At 36.7% G+C, this 22,527-nt stretch overlaps 1 protein-coding gene across 1 annotated transcript in view; it reads right to left on the bottom strand.

The window, feature by feature from the left end:
* LOC129422459 (polycomb group RING finger protein 3) overlaps nucleotides 1-22,527 on the bottom strand; it is a 55,678-nt gene that overhangs the window by 18,588 nt on the left and 14,563 nt on the right. Inside the window, exons 2-6 of the mRNA XM_055178394.2 lie at nucleotides 17,809-17,912; nucleotides 11,522-11,639; nucleotides 8,794-8,890; nucleotides 4,415-4,470; nucleotides 3,967-4,077 (exon numbers count right to left, since the gene is read on the bottom strand). Coding sequence (XP_055034369.1) covers nucleotides 3,967-4,077; nucleotides 4,415-4,470; nucleotides 8,794-8,890; nucleotides 11,522-11,639; nucleotides 17,809-17,823 — 397 coding nt within the window. The 5' untranslated portion in view covers nucleotides 17,824-17,912. The remainder of the gene's footprint in view (nucleotides 1-3,966; nucleotides 4,078-4,414; nucleotides 4,471-8,793; nucleotides 8,891-11,521; nucleotides 11,640-17,808; nucleotides 17,913-22,527) is intronic.

Raw genomic sequence — 22,527 nt, 5'->3', positions numbered from 1 at the left:
ATGTGAACCACCCCTATGAATTGCAATGCGAGTTCACTAAACTGTCCCCAAAATCAGCACATGAAATGTCAAGTCTGTGGATTTCTGGGATTCTTAACTCTTTCCCTGCCAATGACGAGTTTTTACGGCAATCTATATTTTCGCTATTATCCACTAGGTGGCACTCAACTTATAAAACACTGAAACATCCACTGATCCAAAAACAGTAATGTGTATGATTTGATCGCTAACAAAAGTCATTTACAAAAATGCAATTATCTCAGCTTTTTGCACATAATTTGGTATTTTTAAAAAAACCTACTCATTTTGAGAGGTGATAAAAAGAGAATAACTTAAGATGGGATAAAACTTTTTTTGTTGTCGTTTAAAAGCAGAGGGTCTGTTATTTCATTTGATGTATTGCATGTTTATAAATTTAACCTCCTAAGACCTGGTGTGTGCACATACGTAGACATTACATTTTTATTGTTTGCACCATAATATTTAATTCTGTGTAACTGGAACTTCATGTTCAAAGAAAAATATTTGTTTATTATATTTATTTATTGGTTCTTCTTAACCTTACATAGCTGGAAGAAATCTAAAATGCAAGACAAACCAAAACTCGGGTCTTAGGAGGTTAAAGACATTATCCTTGGACATGTTTCCGAAGTCAGTTTTCAAACTTACAGCGTGCGTCTCTCTCAAACTGTAAACTCGTGCGCACAAAAAAAAAAGCTGGGGCGCACCAAATAACACGTCAGCCACGTCGTGCGTCACTGCAGTCACGTGACTTCGGTCTCCTGCAAAGTGGTTCACAACAGAAACGAAAGGGAAGACAATGCTGAATAAAGTGGTAATTTTTGTTATTTTTGGACCAAAATGTATTTTCGATGCTTCAACACATTCTTACTGACCCACTGATGTCACATGGACTACTTTGATGATGTTTTTATTACCTTTCTGGAGATGGACAGTATATCGTACGTAGATTTTCAATGAAGGGTCAAAGCTCTCGGACTAAATTTAAAACATCTTAAACTGTGATCGGAAGATGAACGGAGGTCTTACGAGTTTGGAACGACATGAGGGGGAGTCATTAATGACAATATTTTCATTTTTGGGTGAACTGTCCTTTTAAAGAAGAACATTTTCTGGACGGCATTAAACGGCGCTGGCTGGCAACTTTTATTAAAAACGCTGGCGAGGAAAGAGTTAATAAACCTGGACTCTTTATGTCTGACAAAAAGGGGAGAGGGGCCAAAACACAAAGAATCTGCCAAGAAATATGAGATCATAACAGTTATTTAAGTATATTCCACAAACAAAATAATATCAGAATTTATAACACATTTTTTGGTTTATATCATGTGACAACTTCTGGAGCATCAATGAGTCACTGCAACCTGTTGAGACGGTGAGCAAATCCTTCAATTTTCTTTCAGCTCTATGAATAAGAATCCACAGAGCATGCACAGACACCAAAATTCACAGGACATGAATTTCAAACAGATTTACCATCCACAAATAAGCCAGGGATTCATTGCAACTTTTACAAAAATAGCTCAAAATCACTTTTGTAAGGGACATAATACAGCACATAAGTTACTTCTTGTGGAGTAGAAAACATGTACGTTTAGATCTCTATTACATAAAAAAACAAATGCAATCATTACCAATCTTATACAACAACTTGCAAATTCAGTAAAGCATTCAAGCTAAACTGTTTGTCTCAAACATGCACTGTTCACATTTATGCTCTGAATTTATTTCTACAGTCTAAAAAACAAATCTATGAGCCACTTATCAAACGCGCGCAGCCTTCATGCAGAAACAGATGATTGACAGCTCCATTCAAAAGACCAACAAGCAGCAGAGCACAGATTCTGTGTGTGTGCCTTAAACATCAAGTGGTCAACCACGATTTAAAGCTTTTCTTGTGTCACTTCCTGTCTCAGCGTTCTGCTTCCCGTTTTCCTTGCCTCTACTGGTTTTCCTCTAATCTGTCTAGGAACATGCTTTCCTCTCATGTTTACGTCTGTCTAATGGGTTTGTGATGTGCTTGACCTGACACATTGTGAAACAAGAGACACAAAGACGGCGTTACAGGGACGCAGGGAGTATGGCAAGGGAGACGCAGCGTCTCGTTCCCTTCTCAGGGAACAACAGTTACATACGTAACCCGAGACGTTTTCATGTGTCAAACACAACTATGCAAAAAAGCATTTTGGTATGAATCAACATTCGTATACAGAAGATATAAGCACTTAAAGCGAACAGTTTAGCAAGCGTGTTTAAAAGGTCTAGAATTTTTATGCCATTATCCTACACTACACAGGGAATAATATAGATTTTTCCCCCAGAAAACTTCTTGCATAAAATAGATTTAAGCACTTTCAATGACCTGAATCTATCTATGTATATTTTCAAAAACTTTCCAGGGCCTTGAATTTTTCCCCCCATATGCACAAACTTTTAAGGATTTACGGTTCAATTAGATTACTGTGTTGATATTTAAAAAAAACATGAACATTTATTAAACTCTTTGAAAATGGCACAATCTCTTTCCCAATTGGAACATTTACAAACAACAAACTAACAAAAAATTCACTTTCTTAAAGAAAGAAAAATGAGTAATGAGGGGCAAAATGTCACATAAAATCAAGCTTATGATGGCAAAAGTCAAAGTCTTTTAGTATTTTGTGCCAAAATGTGCAATAGTGACAACCACTTAGGTAGTTCTAAATTGAAAAATAAACTAATATAAAAAAATAAAGCTGTAAACTTAAGCATTTGATCTGTCACACAACATCAGATCTAACAATCAAACAAGTGCTGCGGTGGTCTCTTTTTAGACTGCTTTGTTGCTGCATCGCATTCACTTGCTGACGCTAGCAGATGAAAATAAACAAAAATGGCGGAAATACGTAATTGGACGTTACGTCAAAGAATGAGGACACGAAGAGTCTCAAAATCAAGATACCTCCAATCGATTTTTTATGAGTTGCATCGAATCTTTAGAAATAAAATCGATGTATCGATCCATATCAATGTATTGTTACAACCCTAATATTATATTGCGTTTCTCACATTGCACTTTTAACAATAAACTGTAGGTGCTTCAATGTGTGCTGCCACAGTACGTGATTTCGGATGCAGGGATTTTCTTGGGTGCAGGGGTCATAGCTGTTTTTTAACGTAAATAAAACACAGCTATGGACCAATCAGAATCAAGCACTGGAAACGTTTTATAAATAAATAAAAGTTAAAACAAATTTAAATGTCTGTCTTCTAGTGATAGAACGATATATTGGCCGATGCTTGCTATTTTTATGTGTATCGGCATCAGCCAACATGTGGCTGCTGTTTTTTTCCAGCATTATTTACAGACAGAGTGTTGGAAGCTGCAAGCGATTGCAGGTCATGTGACTACAAACAACCAACCTTTCCATGAAAACAGCGAAAGTCTAACAGCTGATCACAGCTGGACAAAGCAGGTTTTTATTTCTCATCTCTATATATATTTGTAGTAGTAAAGTGCTAGAAATCAGTATCCTTTGCTGATAGTTCCTCGTCATTGTTTAGTTCATGGTTCCATAGCACCCTCACCTGTTTATACTATTTGTTAAATATAGTTTTTTAAGTTCAATAAATGTTACTTTTTTAAATTGAGACTTGTAACATTTGGCATGATCATCGTGTCATTTTTGTGATGCAAATCGAGTGAGCAAAAGCAGTATCGGCTCCAAATATCGGCTCAAGAAAATCGGCAGCCTGTATCGGTCATCGACTAAGGCTGATGAAACAAAAATCCATATCGGTCGATCACAATTGTCTTCAACTGAAGTACGGAAGTCATACCAATACGTGATCTAATGATTGTGAGTAATTTAGGAGAAAATTCATATTTTGCTGAATTAATAAACCTCCCCATCCACTGTGATACTACATGTATTTCCCCACATGGTAAAGAAATCGTAGACGTACCATTCCGCTGTGCGTCAGGAAGGGTTTTTGTGTTGCACAGTTCTCCTTTAATGTCTCCAGGCACCTCCATGCCTAATTTCTGATAAAACTCTCTCTGTTTCTTCATCTCGGCTGCACATGAAAAAACAATTCGAGTGAATTAGAGACTGAAGGTCAAAAAAATACAACAGCAAAATAACCTGCTTATAGAATTACATATTTGGTCAGATTAAGTGAAATTAAGATTCACCAACAAATATCAGTGTTACATTTAAAAAAAAAAATACTTTATGCAAGACAAATGTTGTAGTATACTAGATTTTTATTGTTAGATTATTGGTATAATATTAAGAAAATAAATGGGGTTTTATGCTATTCTGCATTAAATGCTATTCTAACATCATTATCATCCATCTGCATACATCTTACTAATGAAGAATATGGCAGGAGCGACATCAAAAATACAAACCTTCTTGCAAACCTGGCACCAATTTATACACGATATCCTGCATTGTTCGGTCATGTCTGAAAGAGAGAAAGACACAATACACATGATTATAGCAAGAAACATTTGAAGGAAAAGAGATACCCTAAAAATACACCAGGACAATTGCACTATTTGCATTCGGTAGTAATGTTTCCTCATAACTGTGATGGATAATGATCACACACGTCTCTATGAGCGGTGATATTTTATTCTCTTGTGACTGGCGGTCCTCTCAAGCTGTTGATGAGAGCTCGGAGGTAAAACCTATTAAGCGTGTGTTGACATGTTCATCTGAGAGCCCGTTTCCATGCCACAAAACACGCAAGTGAAGGCCCCAAGCAGCCAACACAGACACCAGTGTTGAGATTAACACATCTTTTATGATAGTTCTACTTACAAGGACAAATCTAAATAAAATATAGCTGTGAGCAGCAATTATGGGGTCAAACCCAATGAAGGGCAAAAGGTGAGTTTGGGAGAGCAATTTAAAAAAAAGGAAAAACCTTATGATTTTGAGCTGAAGGTTTTCAAAGATATGCAAAATATGCATTTGTGAATCTAATATACAAAGTTTATGCAAAGATAGAACCTCATGTCCAATTTGTTGTTGTGTTATATGAGAACGAATTGGTCTATCAAAAAGCTTTTGATAACTTTTTGTCAGGGGTGTCTCTAGATGCTACACACCAAATTTTATACCAATCAAACAAACACTATAGTAGGAGCTCAAAAAAGTACTTTTCTTGGAAAATGAAAAATGAGGGATACATTTTCTTGACTATATGATATCATATGATGGCTTCAAATTGTCATGAGCCAAAGATTCAGAGAATAAAATATATTTGTTTCTAGGACTTATGGCGGTTGCATAGCACACACGTGAACAGCGCGTAGGCTGTAGGCGTAGCGTGAACAGCGCATAGGTGTAGCAAGAACAGTGGGCAGCGTGAACGTGTAGCGTGAACAGCGCGCAGCGTGAACAGCGCGCAGCGTGAACAGCGCGCAGCGTGAACAGCGCGCAGCGTGAACAGCGCGCAGCGTGAACAGCGCGCAGCGTGAACAGCGCGCAGCGTGAACAGCGCGCAGGCATAGTGTGAAGAGTGTGTAGGCGTAGCATAAAATCTCACTTTTTTGCGCCATTCCACAAGCATTTAAACCATAAACAATGCATTGTCAGTTTAATTGCGTAGCATGAACAGTGCGAAGGCATAGCTTGAACAGCACGTAGGGTTTAGCATGAACATCGCGTAGCGGGGACAGTGAACATCGCGTAGCGGGGACAGTGAACATCGCGTAGCGGGGACAGTGAACATCGCGTAGCGGGGACAGTGGACATCGCGTAGCGGGGACAGTGGACATCGCGTAGCGGGGACAGTGGACATCGCGTAGCGGGGACAGTGGACATCGCGTAGCGGGGACAGTGGACATCGCGTAGCGGGGACAGTGGACATCGCGTAGCGGGGACAGTGGACATCGCGTAGCGGGGACAGTGAACATCGCGTAGCGGGGACAGTGAACATCGCGTAGCGGGGACAGTGAACATCGCGTAGCGGGGACAGTGAACATCGCGTAGCGGGGACAGTGAACATCGCGTAGCGGGGACAGTGAACATCGCGTAGCGGGGACAGTGAACATCGCGTAGCGGGGACAGTGAACATCGCGTAGCGGGGACAGTGAACATCGCGTAGCGGGGACAGTGAACATCGCGTAGCGGGGACAGTGAACATCGCGTAGCGGGGACAGTGAACATCGCGTAGCGGGGACAGTGAACATCGCGTAACGTGAACAGTGAACAGCGCGTAACGTGAACAGTAAACAGCGCGTAACGTGAACAGTAAACAGCGCTAAGCGTGAACAGTGGGTAGCGAGAACTGCGCGTAGCGAGAACAGCGCGTAGGTGTAGCGTGAACAGCATGCAGCGTGAACAGTGCGTAGGCACAGCGTGAACAGGGCATTGGCGTAGCGTGAACAGTGCGTGGCATTAGCGTGAACAACGCGTAGTGTGAACAGCGCGTAGCGTTGACAGCGTGCAGCGTGAACAGCACGAAGTGGAAACAGTGAACAGCGCGTAGCGAGAACAATGAACAGCGCGTAGCGGGAACAGTGAACAGCGCGTAGCGCGAACTGCAAGTAACGCGAACAGCGCGTAGCAAGAACAGCGCATAGCGAGAACAACGCGTAGCGTGAGCAGCGCTGTAAAAATAGAGCCGATGCCAAAATGATCGCAGCACTGCTTCTTTAGCGCCGTTCCTGCTATGCAAGCATGCGCTGCTCACGCGTGCGGTGCGAAACTGGCGTTACAGATCAGTAGTTCAGAGCATTAGTGGAATTGTTTGAACTGTTGGTGGCACTAGAAAGTTTATATTAGAGACTCTTAGAGACTAATGTTGCAAAAGTGACAGTTGAGATATTTAGGCTTTTGCAAAAAACTAAGTTAAATAAGATCTGGACACGTTTTCATACAATTTAATTAAATACACCTCTGACTTCAGTACAGGTCAGTACTCTTTAATAGCCCATAATGAAACTGATCTTAAATCCGCACTCGTGCCACTTTGAGAATCAAGGCCACGATCAGTGTCCAGCCCTCCATTAGCTGATCCACTCTCTGAGGGCGCAATGATGAGAGAGCTCATGGCCGGAAGGCAGCGCGGCACCTGTGTCCCTGGTGCTCAGCCAGAACCACCACCTGTTCCCAAATCCCTGCAGCCCGCCGGGGACAGTAGAGGTCCAATTAACCGCCACTGAGCTTCCGCAGGGGGGAGCAGAAGGCCTGGTGCTGATGGGGTGACTGGCATTTAGGTAGCTTATCCACAAAAGATTTGTTTTGTGCGTGTGGGGTGGGTGTATGTTTCTGAGACAGATCGATGATCTGCCACTATAATACAGATAAATTAGGTTTTTATTCGCTGGCCTCATAAATACTGTGGTGTTTAACTAAGGACAGATTGATCATGCAGTGGTATGACAGCCACACGCTGTAACACAACTGACCCCACACCTATATCACGTGATCCTCTTGTACCCTTATCTCCTCTCAGGGCTGTAGCTTCTCTACCGTTTAAAATGTGAGGAAGCACAGGGACCACGGTGAATATTTAATGCGTCTGGAAATTGTTTCTCATCAGAGCGCAACTTCAAGCTTCCATGCAGCTAAATGACAATTACGAAAGAGTTGGCATCCGGCCCGGCGCGCCAGTGAATCTATCAGATCCAGGAAAGCGGGGTTGCTCCAAGGTTTACTCGCCTACTTATGTACTAAGTAATACGTAGCAAAATGTTCTCCACTTTTGTAATTGTGAAGTATACATTTTATGTGTGGTTTCACTACACTACAGCAGATGTGACGCGGCTTAATTTGGTTTTTGAAGAGCCTCTTTTTCTACTCCTTTAACCTCATGCACCTGCAAAATCGCAGCTGAAAAAAGAGCAGGGACTGCTCAAGATGCTTTGGTGCCATCTAGGGTTGCAAAATTCTGGGAATTTTCAAGGCTGGAACTTTGCATGGGAATTAACAGGAATATGGGAATTAATGGGAATAAACGTTGAATTTGAAGCTATTGCAGAGTTGCCTATAACGGGGAACTTAAATCTCGCAGCACAATTTTGTTTAAAACAACAAGATTTAATGCAATTTTGGTTGAATTTATTCCTCAGTCACATGCACACTGCTTACAGAAGGGCGAATCCCCTGCACGTACATGCATTCTTCCATAACATGCACAGATCATTTCTTGAAGCCAGTAAATAAGATATATCTAATTGTAAGCTAGCACTATTTATCGAAAATGCACGAGGCTAGCTATCATTCAGCTAACTCAAGCTGTGATGCTCTTTCTTCTACATTTTTTTTTATCAAATAAATCCATGAGCTTAAGTACTGATTGAGCATTTGTATAGCGATTGATAGAAGACAATGCAATGCTCAATATGGCCGAATCAATCATGTTACACATTAACCCCTCCTTGATCTCAATCTGCAGTAAAGCTCTCTTTTATGCACCAAATGACAGTGGTTTAGCATAACAGACACACATTGTCCTCCACAAAATGAGGATTATGGCTTTCAGGTCACACTAGATGTTTGATTAGGATGTGTGCACCTCCGACAATCCAACCAGAGAGGATCGCTCCACCCTGGACATCAATAATTCACCCTCAAACAAAGAGAGATGGAGGAAGTCAATCTGCCATCAAATACCCAGAGGGATGCACAACATGCTATCACACACACAGACACACATGCACACACAGCAGCAAGCAGTCAGGATATTATCATTCATCAGTGTGCGCTGGTGGACCCCTGCTGGGCCGAATTGGGATTTTTTATTGACTGAGATGTGCATGCGTGTGCGTCTAACCCGATGTACTGCAGTGGATGGCTCTGATGAATGACAATCCGACACGTGGGACATGTGTTGTTTTCCTCCAGGTATTTCACCAAACAGCTCCTGCAAACTACACAGACGAACACACAAATGCGGAAAAGCTTTAGTTAGGGGTCCATTTAATATGTATGGCATCACAACAAGTATGATGATTTGTGTGACACTCAAATTAGAGGCTGAACACAAAATGTATACAAAAAATGATAATAAAAATAATAAATTATGTTAAATTATGTTTGTTTAATAACAATTCTGAGGTATTTGATCAAGGCAAGTCAAAAGTGACACAAGTCTGCCATCTAGTGTTCATTTCAGTCACTGCCACACTGCAGTAAAACACGTGACACGCTTCAAAACTTTGATGTTGTATTATACAAGAGTCAAAATTTGAGTCAAAAAGTCCTACACTGCAAAAAAAGGACTTTTTTACCTAGCATTTTTGTCTAGTTTTCAGTAAAAATATAAAAAAATTCTTTGAAAAAATAAGTCTAGTTTTAAGACCAAAAATATAAAATTTAAGTGATTTGTGCATAAAACAAGCAAAAAAAAAAAATCTGCCAATGGGGTAAGCAAAAAATCTTAAACATTTTTCTTAAACACTAAATTCAAGAAAAATTAGCTTATCCCATTGGCAGATTTTTTTTTTGCTTGTTTTATGCACAAAATCACTTAAATTTGATATTTTTGGTCTAAAAACTAGACTTATTTTCTTGTGTCATTTTGTTCATCAAGAAAAAGGATCTTAATTTAAGAATTTTTAGATATTTTTACTGAACACAAGATAAAAATACTAAGAATTTTGCATGCACTGGAAAAAAATATTTTCAAGAAAAAATGTCTTAGTATTTTTGTCTTGTTTCCGGTAAAAATTCTTAAATTAAGATGATTTTTTTAAAAAAATTCTTGAATTTAGTGTTTAAGAAAAATGTTCAAGATTTTTTTGCTTACCCCATTGGCAGATTTTTTCCTTGTTTTATGCACAAAATCACTTTCATTTTATATTTTTGGTCTAAAAACGAGACTTAAAAAGCATCTTAATTTAATTTTTTTTTTATATTTTTACAGAAAACAAGACAAAAATACTAAAGATTTTTTTTTCTTTAAAATCATTATTTTGCAGTGTAAGAATATACGTAGGTTTTATACATAAAAAATATATACAATTTAAGTGAATTTGTGTTTAAAACAAGCAAAAAAAAAAACTGCCAATGGGGTGAGAAAAAAATCTTGAAATAATCGTACCCCATTGGCAAATTTTTTGCTTGTTTTAAGCACAAATTCACTTAAATTAATTTTTTGTCTTAAAATTATACTTATTTTCTTAGGTTATTTTGCTTAAAAAGAAAATGCATCTTTATTTAATCATTTTTATATATTTAAAAACAAGACAAAAATACTATGTGAGAAAGTCTTATATATGTCTTGTTTTCAGTAGAAATATCTACAAAAAATTTAATAAAGATGCATTTTCTTGATAAGCAAAATGACCTAAGAAAATAATAGTAGTTTTTAGAAAAAAAATATACAATTTAAGTGAATGTGTGCTTAAAACAAGCAAAAATATCTGCCAAGTGCCAATGGGATGAGAAAAAAATTCTTGAATTTGGTGTCAAGTAAAAAGAGTAAACTTATTTCAAGTTTTTTTTTCTCACCCAATTGGCAGATATATTTTTGCTATTTTTGTTTTAAGCACACATTCACTTAAATTATATATTTTTGTCCAAAAACTAGACTTATTTTCTTGGATCGTTTTGCTAATCAAGAAAAAGCATCTTAATTTAACAATTTTTAGGGTTTTGATCCACTTCAAATGCACTGCAAAAAAATACTTTCTTACGTAGTATTTTTGTCTTGTTTTCAGTAGAAATATCTACACATTCTTAAATCAAGATGCTTTTTCTTGATGAGCAAAATGACCTAAGAAAATAAGTTAGTTTTTAGACAAAAAATATAAACTTTAAGTAAATTAGTTCCTAAAACAAGCAAAAAAAAAATCTGCCAATGGAATAAGAAACATTTTCTTGAAATAATTTTACTTTTTTCATAAACACTTAATTCAAGAAAAAAAAGTTCTTGCTCCATTTTTTTTTTTTTTTTTTTTGCTTGTTTTAAGCACCAATTTAATTTATTTTTCATCTAAAAACTAGACTTATTTTCCTAGGTCATTTTGTTCATCAAGAAAATGTATCTTAATATAATAATTTATAAATATTTTTCCTGAAATCAAGACAAAAATACCAAGTAGAAAGTCATTTTTTGCAGTGTGTTGACTTTTTGCAAAAATATGTCCATTGTTTCTTGCATTTGGGACAAAAAAAATCTCATGTGGTTCTTGACTATAACACTTGATTTTGATCGATCAATCTGCATTATGCAGTGAAATAATTGCATATAATACCTGCTAAACTGTATGTTTTGTCTTTGGGAAGCAGTCTGGTTTCATGGCACTTTGTGCTTTCTTTCCTCTCACATAAAATTAATTCAACTTAAAGTAATATTATATGCCCATTTATGTATTTATTTAGTAAGTAACCCCATAATAGGCTGGATAATGTACAGTCAGCCTGTCATTATCGCACATTATACCCCTTCCTGGTGAAACGAGATCCTGATGGCCCTTTATTGATGGACGAACTGTACATTAATGCCTACATATGCAGTGGTGTGAAAATTGTGCTGGTGGGTTTATAATGACACTCACAGGTGTGTAAGCACTCGGTGACCGTTGTGGCGTCGATCAGGTACCCCTCACACAGACGGCAGGTTATGTGGGCATTGATGTCCCACAGTTTAATCTTTCGGGTTAACATCTCGGGGTTCTGGATGATAAAAAACAAAGAGACATTAAGATGCTTTATCTCAAATTAAGCTAATGAATTGCATGGAAAGTCACACATGGGTCATAAAACGTAGTCAATTGTTATCTCATACAAGCCTGTTATTTTAGCTTAAAAAAACTTTTTAACACAAATGATTTAAAAATGAATTACATTTACGCATTTCACATATGGGTCAATAGACAAAACGATTTGGAAAGGTGAAAAATTCAAAATCTTTTTTAAAAACTTGTTTTTAAAGCATGCATCAGGTTTATTTCAATGCACATAGTGTATTTATGTTAATTTTATGCAATAAAAAAAATTACATTTGCACAATTTTTATGGAAGTTAAGACTGAATGGACCTGAAAATGTCAAATGGTGTAACCGCCAATTGTGTCAAAAAAATGAGAAATATTTTATCTACCTTGATGGCATGAAAGTGTAATTTAAAATATCATTTTATTAGTTATTTCTAAATGTAAATTTTAATGCGTTTTTGTAAATTTGTCCTGACATATGCTAAAAACAGATATGTTTTCTAAATAATCTTTGACGAATGATGTAAAACTTTATATAAAAAATCATATTACACTAAACTAGATGATTATATTTTATTCCATATTTTTTATTAATATATTTATATTCTGATAAAAAAAACTAGTTACACCAACTGACACGGACCGGTTACACCACATTGACATTTTATCCCCCAAATATTCTTTAATATCCAGAAATTTTAGAATTGGTCCCCAAAAAAGTGAATCAATGTATGCAAGTAATCTCCAAATTTATTTGAAATTTTAATGCTTTTACATTTCATTGAACCTATACGGACACAAAATAATTAACGTCACGTCATTGACCCATATGCATTTAACTAACGTGAGTTAACTGTATACATTTTTTTAGCATGTAATAAAAACTAATCGGTCTTATTGTTAACTCTTGTCCCAGAATTAGGTCACTTGGTTAGACCTTGAAATTTTAAAAGGTGTCACCAGCTCAGCAGTAAGCCTCCACCCACTAAATCAAAACAACCCTGTAAGTGTTGTTAAAAATAGTGTGAAATTAAAGAACGGGTGGATGGTTATCTTAACTCTGTGTTAAGACTTTGTTTTGTTTAACTAGGACCGCAGGTCTGTTTGTCTTAAGACTAGGAGTGTTGTTTATTTTGGGATACGCCCGTGTAAAGCAGTCAGACTGTATTGACCAAACAGTTGTATCCACCAAAACATTAACCCTATGCTTATTTTCAATACCGATAAAACAGATTATTCACAACACACCAGCAGCCCACTGCTGAAAGAATAATTACATCTGCTAGAGCTGGGCGATACTGACCGAAATTCATTTCTTGGTCATGAAAAACATGTTAGAAATATTGCATTGTGATGCAAAAAAAGAACGTTTTTAAACCGGTACACCGAGCAAATAGGGCAGCGCCACCACTCCCAAAACGCGCATTACACGCTGTCTGTAGGGCACCAAGTGCTGAGGGGGCACTAAAAATTATAATGCTGATATTATTTCATTAGCCTATGGAAATATTATTAGGCACTTTTTAGCCATGTATATGTAACAAAAAAGGGGGAACAAGATAATTTAATTGCTCTAGTCTACAAACTATGCCACCCTCGCCTTGGATGGTCTCCGCCAGTTGATCGCGCGGGCACTTGACAAAGTTTGACAGACAGTAGGCAACTTTTATGGAAATGGCCCCGAAAAGACAGCAGGAGTCGAGATCTGAAAAAAGGAAACAAGAAACTGCAAGATGATGCCCGTGCATCACTTCCAGGTAAGTCCCTGTTTAATCATGAAATGTGCATGTGCTGCTGCTAATCGTAATGCGCAATAATGCGCCTCGAACTTGCTGACGTTAATGTTAACAAACTATGTTGTTATAACTTTGGTGCAAGCTAAATTGAGATTTTACTGTTAAACATTACTATGCATTTTGCAAATAACTGACGCCAGCTAGCTGTTGCTTTCTTTACTAACTTTCTTTAGATATTGAGCAGTAGTTTATGGTTTATTTTGACGTGACGGTGGTTAATACTTTCTCAGTAACAGTTAGCAGTCAGTGCAGTGCACATGGTAGGCTAACAATTCCTGTTCAATATATTGTTTTTCCCAAATGAAATGTCACTTTGAATAAATTAATAATCATCAATAATTACAAACAAGAATAGAAAATCTTCTTAACCCTCAGAAACCTAATCAATCGTCGACGATTGAAAACGGCACCTCTGATTCATATTTAAATAACTTAATTACCGTAAAACGTAGCTTCTTACCGGTTTTTTCTACTAATAGCTGAGGAGTTAGCCATCACGGGGATATATTTGGTGTCTTTCTAGCTTTTACAGAAAGTTTTTTATCCAGCCTGAAACTTGTCCCTCTTTTCGGAGTTGTTCAGCAATGCATCCAAACTCTTACATCCTAGATGTATCCACTTGATGTCCATAATTTATCGATTTTTCTATCGGGTTTACTGCTAGCTAAATGCTACAATGTCCACTGATGCTTTCTGTTTGTGTACGTCATCACGCATGTGTGCGTCATCACGCATGTGGCTTGAGGCTTTGCATCAATAAATGTAATGAAAGCGCCTGGACTTTTTTTGTAAAAATGTAAATCATTTTTGATCTGTATAATTTATAATGTTCATTTCTGTGCTCAAGGACTCCAAAGACATGAGACAACTGTTTTACAGAGGAAAAATGCTTAGCTTTTATTATTTTGTGTGTGATTACAATAAATATATAATTGATTCAATTTCTGTTTTATTTTTTTATTTGTCTTTATGGTCCCATAACTTATTTTACATTCATGTGACATCAATACAACACACATATTCTGACAGTCCAACTTGTCCTGAAAAAAAAGATGTTTGTAGATTGTCTGTGCACTACAGGGTTGATGTTTTACAAGCTTTTTAAGAAAATAAAACCAGACGGACAATACATTGTAAAAATGACCTTAGGGCTCTTAGGGTTAAATAAAACAAAGATTTAGATTGTTAAAAGTTACAAATTGACTTACTTTGTAAACACAGTAGGCTATGTAGAACAGCCAAAACATCTAAAAAATCTAATCTAATATAAAAGCATAATAAAATGAGGTGCAATAATGCACAGAATTAGGGCTGCAAAATGGTTAATCGCGACTAATCGTTTGCAGAATAAAAGTTTTTGTTTACATTATATAATTGTGTGTACTGTGTATAATAATTATGTATATATAAAAATACACACAATTGCATGTATATATTTAAGAAATATTTACATGTGTGTATACATTTTTATATTTATATATAATTCATATTATATATAAATATAAATACCTTACACATAAATATATATTTTTCTTAAAGTTATAAATAAATGTGTGTGTGTTTATATATACACATAATTATTATACACAGTACACACACGTATATAACGTAAACAAAAACTTTTATTCTGCAAACGATTAGTCGTGATTAATCGTTATGCAGCCCTACACCGAATTCAACAGTAATGTTTGCTTTATAGACGGTTTCATCGGACGCACGTGATACACGTCTGGATCCGAACTTTACTTCCGGTTTCGTATTTTTAATGGTCTGACTAGTTGCTAAACTGATCTCTTGAACAAATGCCTTGTCGAAAATAACACATGTTTTGGTTTCCTAGGTAATCTGTGTGTTGTTTTTTGTTTGTTATATAAATAAACTACGTTTAAAGTACTTTGTTGTTATTTATTATTAGCGGAGTTTACCAGAAGTTACGCGCGGACCGCGACAGCCGCTTGTTTATGTTGTTACTGCTGAAACCGTCTATAGAATGCATAATGACATTTTATATTTATTTATTATTTTATTTTTCTATTTACTGAAGAAAAGTTTGCACTTTCAAATGTGTAGTGTGTGTTGGCTATTTTACATGTTTGCTAAGTAAGCAAAGCCGTGAAGATTTTACTTTCTCTTTTTACTGCTCTTAAGTTTTTTAGGCTACTGTGATGCTGCTATTGTGTTATTGGTATCGAGTTATATGTTTAGCAAAAAGTTAATCTGGCAAAAAAGTTTTTTTCCTCTGGGTCCGGGTGCGGGCATTATAAAGGAATTATGCTTAGGGCACCAAAATGGCTAGCAGCGGCACTGGAATAGGGGAATCTTCCAATCCCTAACAGATGGTACGGTCTCATCCCTTATCCCGGTTTTACTAATACTGGTTATTGGTAAAATTCTGGTTATTCGAAAACCAAATAGATAGATATACGGCTAACTTTTTATTAATAAATCATGTAACCTGGCTAGAAAGACCAAATCACAATTTTAGTATACAAACATTTCAATGATGTCATTTTAGAAAACAGATACTGTATATACGGACATATTGTTTGAATGGGGAAGAGGTAGACCAACACTATTTCAGATGCAGGGATTCTATATACTATTTTTACATTTTATTTGTAAATTTGCAAAAAAAAAAAATAATAATATGAGCAAATAAAGCAAAATAGCATGTACTATAGGGACTCGGGATTATAATAAAGCTCAATATGTTCTCATCAGGGAATTAAAACAGGTGTATGCCATGGTATTTTCCAAAACTAGATTTCCAAACCTTCAGCCATGATTTCACCCATAATATGCAATAAAACAATCAATGCTGTACAGTGTGTAATGAAGGCGGAGGAAACTGCCATGGGCTGCAATGAATATTACACTATTACATCAGTTGTGTTCAATAAAACCCGGTGCTTCAAAGCCATTCATTTAGACATGAGACTAATCCATTAATCTGTGAAAAATTGCTAAAAATATTAAGACTGAGAGCTTTGCATATTGCACAAGCATGTAGACTGTACACGATTTCTATCAGCAATGCATCTTACTAAAAAGTGCCGCAGGGATGACGTATTTTTGTAGGCTAACCCGTAACCAGTGGGAAATGGGTTTCTTTGCAATAAAGCCCATCCATTTTTCCCAAAGACTTTTGGGTTATCAAAAAAAACTCTGTGTTTAACAAAAGACACACTTATACATTTTGTCCAACTTTTATGAATTTTGAAGTCAAAATTTGGCTTTTCTGTTTCTAGTAAACGCATTTAGATTCCAATATTTATCACATTTGTATTGATCTTACAAAAATACATCATCCCTGTGGCCCTCTATCGATATTTAGCACAAACAAGCTGCTACACACTGCAAAAAAAGACTTTCTTACATAGTATTTTGTTTTTAGTAGAAATATCTAAACATTCTTAAATCAGGATGCATTTTCTTAATGAGCAAAATGACCTAAAAAAATAAGTCTAGCTTTTAAATGATAAATATAAAATGTTAGTGAATTTGTGCTTAAAACAAGCAAAAATATCTTCCAATGGGGTGAGAATTAAGTGTTCAAGAAAAAAGTAAACTTATTTCAAGATTTTTTTTCTCACCCCATTGGCAGATATTTTTGCTTGTTTTATCATTTAAAAGCTAGACTTATTTTTTAGGTCATTTTGCTCATCAAGAAAATAGATCTTAAGATTTTTAAATATTTGTACTGAAAACAAGACAAAAATACTAAATAAGAAAGTCATTTTTTGCAGTTTTGAGATTTGCACATTTGGTTAAGTCTTGAAATGGGCTTTGTGACATCTGCACTGCAAAAAAATGATTTTCAAGAAAAAATTATTAGTATTTTTGCCTTGTTTTCAGTAAAAATATCCAAAAATTCTTAAATTAAGATGCTTTTTCTTGATGAGCAAAACGACCCAAGAAAATAAATCTAGTTTTAGACCAAAAATTTCAAATTTAAGTGATTTTGTGCATAAAACAAGCAAAAAAATCTGCCATTGGGGTAAGCAAAAAAATCTTGAACATTTTTCTTAAACACTAAATTCAAGAAAAATTCAAGAAAAAAATCGCTTACCCCATTGGCAGATTTTTTGCTTGTTTTATGCACAAAACCACTTAAATTTGATATTTTTGGCCTAAAAACTAGATTTATTTTCTTGGGTCATTTGGCTCATCAAGAAAAAGCATCTTAATTTAAGAATTTTTAGATATTTTTACTGAAAACAGGAAAAAAATACTAAGAACATTTTTTCTTGAAAATCATTTTTTGCAGTGCTGAATGTGGAGTGGTCTGTTCCTCAAGTCAGATTAACCATCAAACAGGAAGTGATGCGCTTACCCCTAATGCCGCCATGTGTCTACTTTTGAGGATCCGGCAGCCAGGATTCTTCTGGGAGACACAGGGTGGCGTTAACTCTGCATCCTGTGCTCCACCTCACACAGCTGCAACAAAACACAAGCATTTATTTACTTTTATGTATACACAAAATACATGCAGGGAAAGATAATATTTCCCATTTGTTTTCGGTAAACACCATTTTCCAATAAAAGCCATACACTCTAAAAAAACAAACGGTGCTATATAGCACCAAAACTGTTGATTTGAATCGTAACCATAGAAGAACCGTTTTTAGTGCCATATAGCACCGGTGAAGCACCTGTGTAGAACCATATAGGTGCCATTTAGCACCACATTTGGTTCTACATAGCACTATATGGTTCTACACAGGTGCTTCACCGGTGCTATATGGCACTAAAAACGGTTCTTCTTTGATTACGAGCAAAGAACCACTTTAGGAGCGATATTCTCTGATTGGTTTCTGGGCTCATTCATATGTGGAAATAAATCAGATATGAATTATGGCTGGGACGATTAATCGTGCAAATGTGTGTTTTCTCAATGAATTAATTTTAATGAATAATGGTGAAATGCTGCCACATCCAAAAGCCAGAGGGCGCTCTCATGCAGAAACTCCATTTGTGCCACAGAAAAAGTACAATTACAAACGGTATTCCCTGTCGAAGCATATTCTTCAAATTGTTTCCGGTATTTTCCTGATAATAAAGAATATTTTTAATGATTATGTATGATATTGATAAGGACTTCCTACTAATTAAAGAGCCGTAGGACACACACAAGCTGTGCATAAAACACAGAATCGGAATCCTTGCGATTCAGAATCGATTTCAGACAGGGAAACACGATGCATTGTCTTTACAAGCCTATGAATCAGATACGCAATGTAAGCGGACAGATTGGAAATTAACATATCAAGACGTGTCACGCGTCATTGAAAATGCGACACTGGCAAATGACATCAACTTAGGTTGACACCATCTGCAATGACATGACTCTTCCTAGCAGCACAACGGAGGATGACGGCTTCGCTTTGTGGAGTAATGTTGAAGTTTTATTTAAGAAATAAAGCTCTTGTATAATCATTTTGTCTGTGCCCATTGCATGTCGTGACTTTTTGCTTACTCTGTGGTTTAAGCTGTTCCAGGTCAGTATGTCTACCTTGAATTGTTTTGAGTGCGTTTAGTGTCAACGCACATATCGGATATGAGTTTTTGGAATTGGGAAACGAACAATTAGAATTGGGCATCAAGATCTGCAGTGTAAATCCATTTTTAATAATAATAAGTGTAAATCTTACATACACTTCCATTTTTTTTGTGAATAGTGGGAAAAGCAAGCATCAATCTACATAACATTTTTAGATATTAACATCATTAGTTATTAGGGCTGTAACGATTACCCGTGAAATGCGCGTTTCTCAATGAATGAATTTTTTATGAATTACGCTAAAATCCCGGCACATCCAAAAGCCAGGGGGCGCTCTTGTGTAGAAGCTCCCTTTGTGCCACAGAAGTAGCATTACAAACGCTATTCCAGTAAATGTCTAGGGGCATATTTATATCGCTGTTCTTCAAATTGTATCAGGTATTTTTATGATAATAAATAATATTTTGAATGATTATGTTTGACTTGTGTTGCTTTTTTAAATGCACGTTATAAACAACTCCGACTCATAATGATTTTAAATTGATAAGGACTTCCTAATGACCAAATACTGTAGTACACGCACACAGCCTTGCGATTCAGAATCGATTTCAGAAAGGCATTTTAATGGGACACACGATTAATTGTTACAGCTCTATTAGTGATAGGAAACCATTGTGATATACATATTGCTGTGTGTACATATTAGGGGTGCGCCGATAAATGCCGATATACACTAATAATACGTGGCCGATAACTATTCTGAATTGCACGGCCGATATTATTCACAGCCATTTCATGTACTACAGCTTCTGATCAGTAAGTCCTTATCGCTCTGAAAGCACTGTTAGTTTAAGTCATTTAAATCATGCATTTAAAAAAGGAACACTCGTCAAACATAAAGAATATGTTTAATGATTATTATCATGAAAATACCTGAAAAGGTTTGAAGAATAGCAATATAAATATATCCTTATGCCATTTCCTGGAGCTGCGCGTGTATGGTTTCTGCACGAGAGCGCCCTCTGGCTTTTGGATGTTGCTGCATTTTACCGCAATTTATTGAGAAGCATAGCAAGTAGTGATGCGCGGGTCGGCGTTTTTTCCAACCCGCGGGTCCGGCTTTTATGAAATATTTGGCCCGCCCCAACCCGCACCGCAACACTGTATCTATTTTTACACCCCGCACTGCCCCGCGCCCGCAACCATTAAAATAGACATACTAGGCATTTGTAATGTAAATAAAAAGTGGCTTTATTTCAGCCTAAGAGTGCTTGGAAACAGCCATTAGATTACATCGCCCTGTAAACTGGCAACAACATACACCAATGAGCCATAGAAACCATGTTCATATTAATATAGAGATAGGATAATGATAAACCAGGGGTGTCCAATACATCGATCGCAAAGGCAATGCTGGTAGATCGCACATAAGTGCGATAAGAGTTGCTGTGCCTTTCTTCTCATATGTGTTTTTATCAATCTTATGCCTGCCCACTGCAGCTCAGTCGTGTAAACTTCCGAAATTTACGAATGCTTCTGATACTATTGTAATTTTCTTTCAAGTTTGTTTCACTAAATCTCCGCTCAGTACTCGACATGTGCTCCAGGATTTTTTTTAACTCCTCAAGAAAATAGAGTAATGGTGACATCCCTAAATCCAATGTAGAGATATATGCAGTATAGTCCACGCATTTAAAGTGTTTTTAACATGTAGAACTTGTCGGCTTTATCATTTTAAAAGTAGATCACCACACAAAAAAGCAGCATTTGTATTATCTATTCACAAATTCCCTACCTTAATTTCTCCTGAAGATCGTCTTTCATCTTTTAATTCTCTGTTTGTTTTGTTGTTGTGGCTGCAGCCAGCGGGAGCTACTTGGCGCTTCCGTGACGTCAAAGGTTTGGGGATATCAAGTTACGTTGCGCAAGTTACGTTGCGGAAGTTACGTTGCCACATAGGCCTACGTAATTTAACCTTATCAAAGAACGTAATTAAATGTAAAAATATATATCCCCAAATATTTAATATATATGCTACAGGGAATTAGACGCAACATATCAGTTTTTTAATTTTGTTTTTAATGACCCGCCCCAACCCGCCCGCATTAAAGTTACAATTTCTTTACCCGACCCGCGGGTTACCCGCGGGTTACGAGACGACCCGCGCATCACTAATAGCAAGCATCATCGGACGATTGATCGGAGCATCCCTAGTACATATGCAATTTTTTCTTGCAACCCAAAAACAGAAAAAATTTGATTAATCACTACATAAAATTGGACAGCTCTTGACGGCACCTCTGCAGGTGCCAACACATGCATTTCTGTGTCTGCTTGAGTCCAGAGAGAGACGACTACAGGTAGCATGGGAGTTTCTGTCTGTTCACTCGTCTGTGAAATGAGTACACTTACAGACACTTCTTCACCACAGATACCAATATAGGTCACGTAAGTATATATAAATAAGAAAGTGTGCCATCAGAATTACAGCAGCCATTGTATAACAGATAACTAGTCAACTAGACTAGTTCTAAGCTGGCTTGACTCACACTTGTAAAATACCGTATAAGCACCAGGGCTCGAGGTGTTGTAGGAGCTCTACATTCTCACAACAGTACATGATAAAATCAATCTAAATGCGGTTTTATGTTAACATGAGACACATAAATGCTAGATGTGAATATTTCTTATGGACCATTTTGCAAAATGTTAACAACACTGGTCCAGAAGCACTTCCTGTTGTTTTTAAGTTTTTAGTTCACATTTACAGTAGTTTACATTTTGATTCTGTTCTAAATTTTCTGTTGGTTGTATTTTGTTCTAATATTAATTAATATTAATATTTTGTTCAGCGTTGAAAAACTGAAACAGGAATTGCTTCTGGACCAGTGTTGTTTACATCTTGCAAAATGGTCTATACACTCCAGACCTCTCACATTCCTTTAGCGTATACAATATTTTAGTTGCAGAACAAAACTTCTTGAACAAATCAACAACTCAGTCTTCCATCGATATGGGGGCTTTTTTTGTCTTTTTTGTGGTATTTTAGTGGCATGAAAGCAGACAGAAATCACTTCACAAAACAGGAAACAGTCGCCTATCTCACCCACAGACTGGAGCCGAGTACAATCTCAAAGGGTTATAAAATAACCAATAGATGTTGCCACACAGACGGCATGTCTTTTTGACCAACACTGAACTAATATTTGATTACACCATCAAACTGGCAATTTTTTCTTAAACTGGTGGTCTTTTTGCACAGCTTAGTATTTTAGTTTACAACTTCTGCCATCTAAATAGGGAATCGGCATGGCACAAGTGCAACTGGCTTTTAAAGGGGATTGGAGAGGAGACTTTTATTGGTTTATTCCACGTTATGCCCAAAACACCCATTACTCATTACGAGAATAGGAACAACCCTTTAAGACTGTGCACTATTTTTCCCGTTGCTAAATTAGGGTGGATTCTTACACACCCTTTTTAGACGTGCGCTTTAGCCAATGCACTTAGATAGTTAAAATAGGGCCCTATGAGTGCAGTATAATTTAACTA

The sequence above is a fragment of the Misgurnus anguillicaudatus genome, chromosome 16 (genome assembly GCF_027580225.2).
Source record: "Misgurnus anguillicaudatus chromosome 16, ASM2758022v2, whole genome shotgun sequence".
Taxonomy (NCBI): Eukaryota; Metazoa; Chordata; class Actinopteri; order Cypriniformes; family Cobitidae; genus Misgurnus; species Misgurnus anguillicaudatus.
The sequence above is the reverse complement of the archived record's forward strand: the minus strand, read 5'-3'. Positions and strand labels throughout refer to the sequence as shown.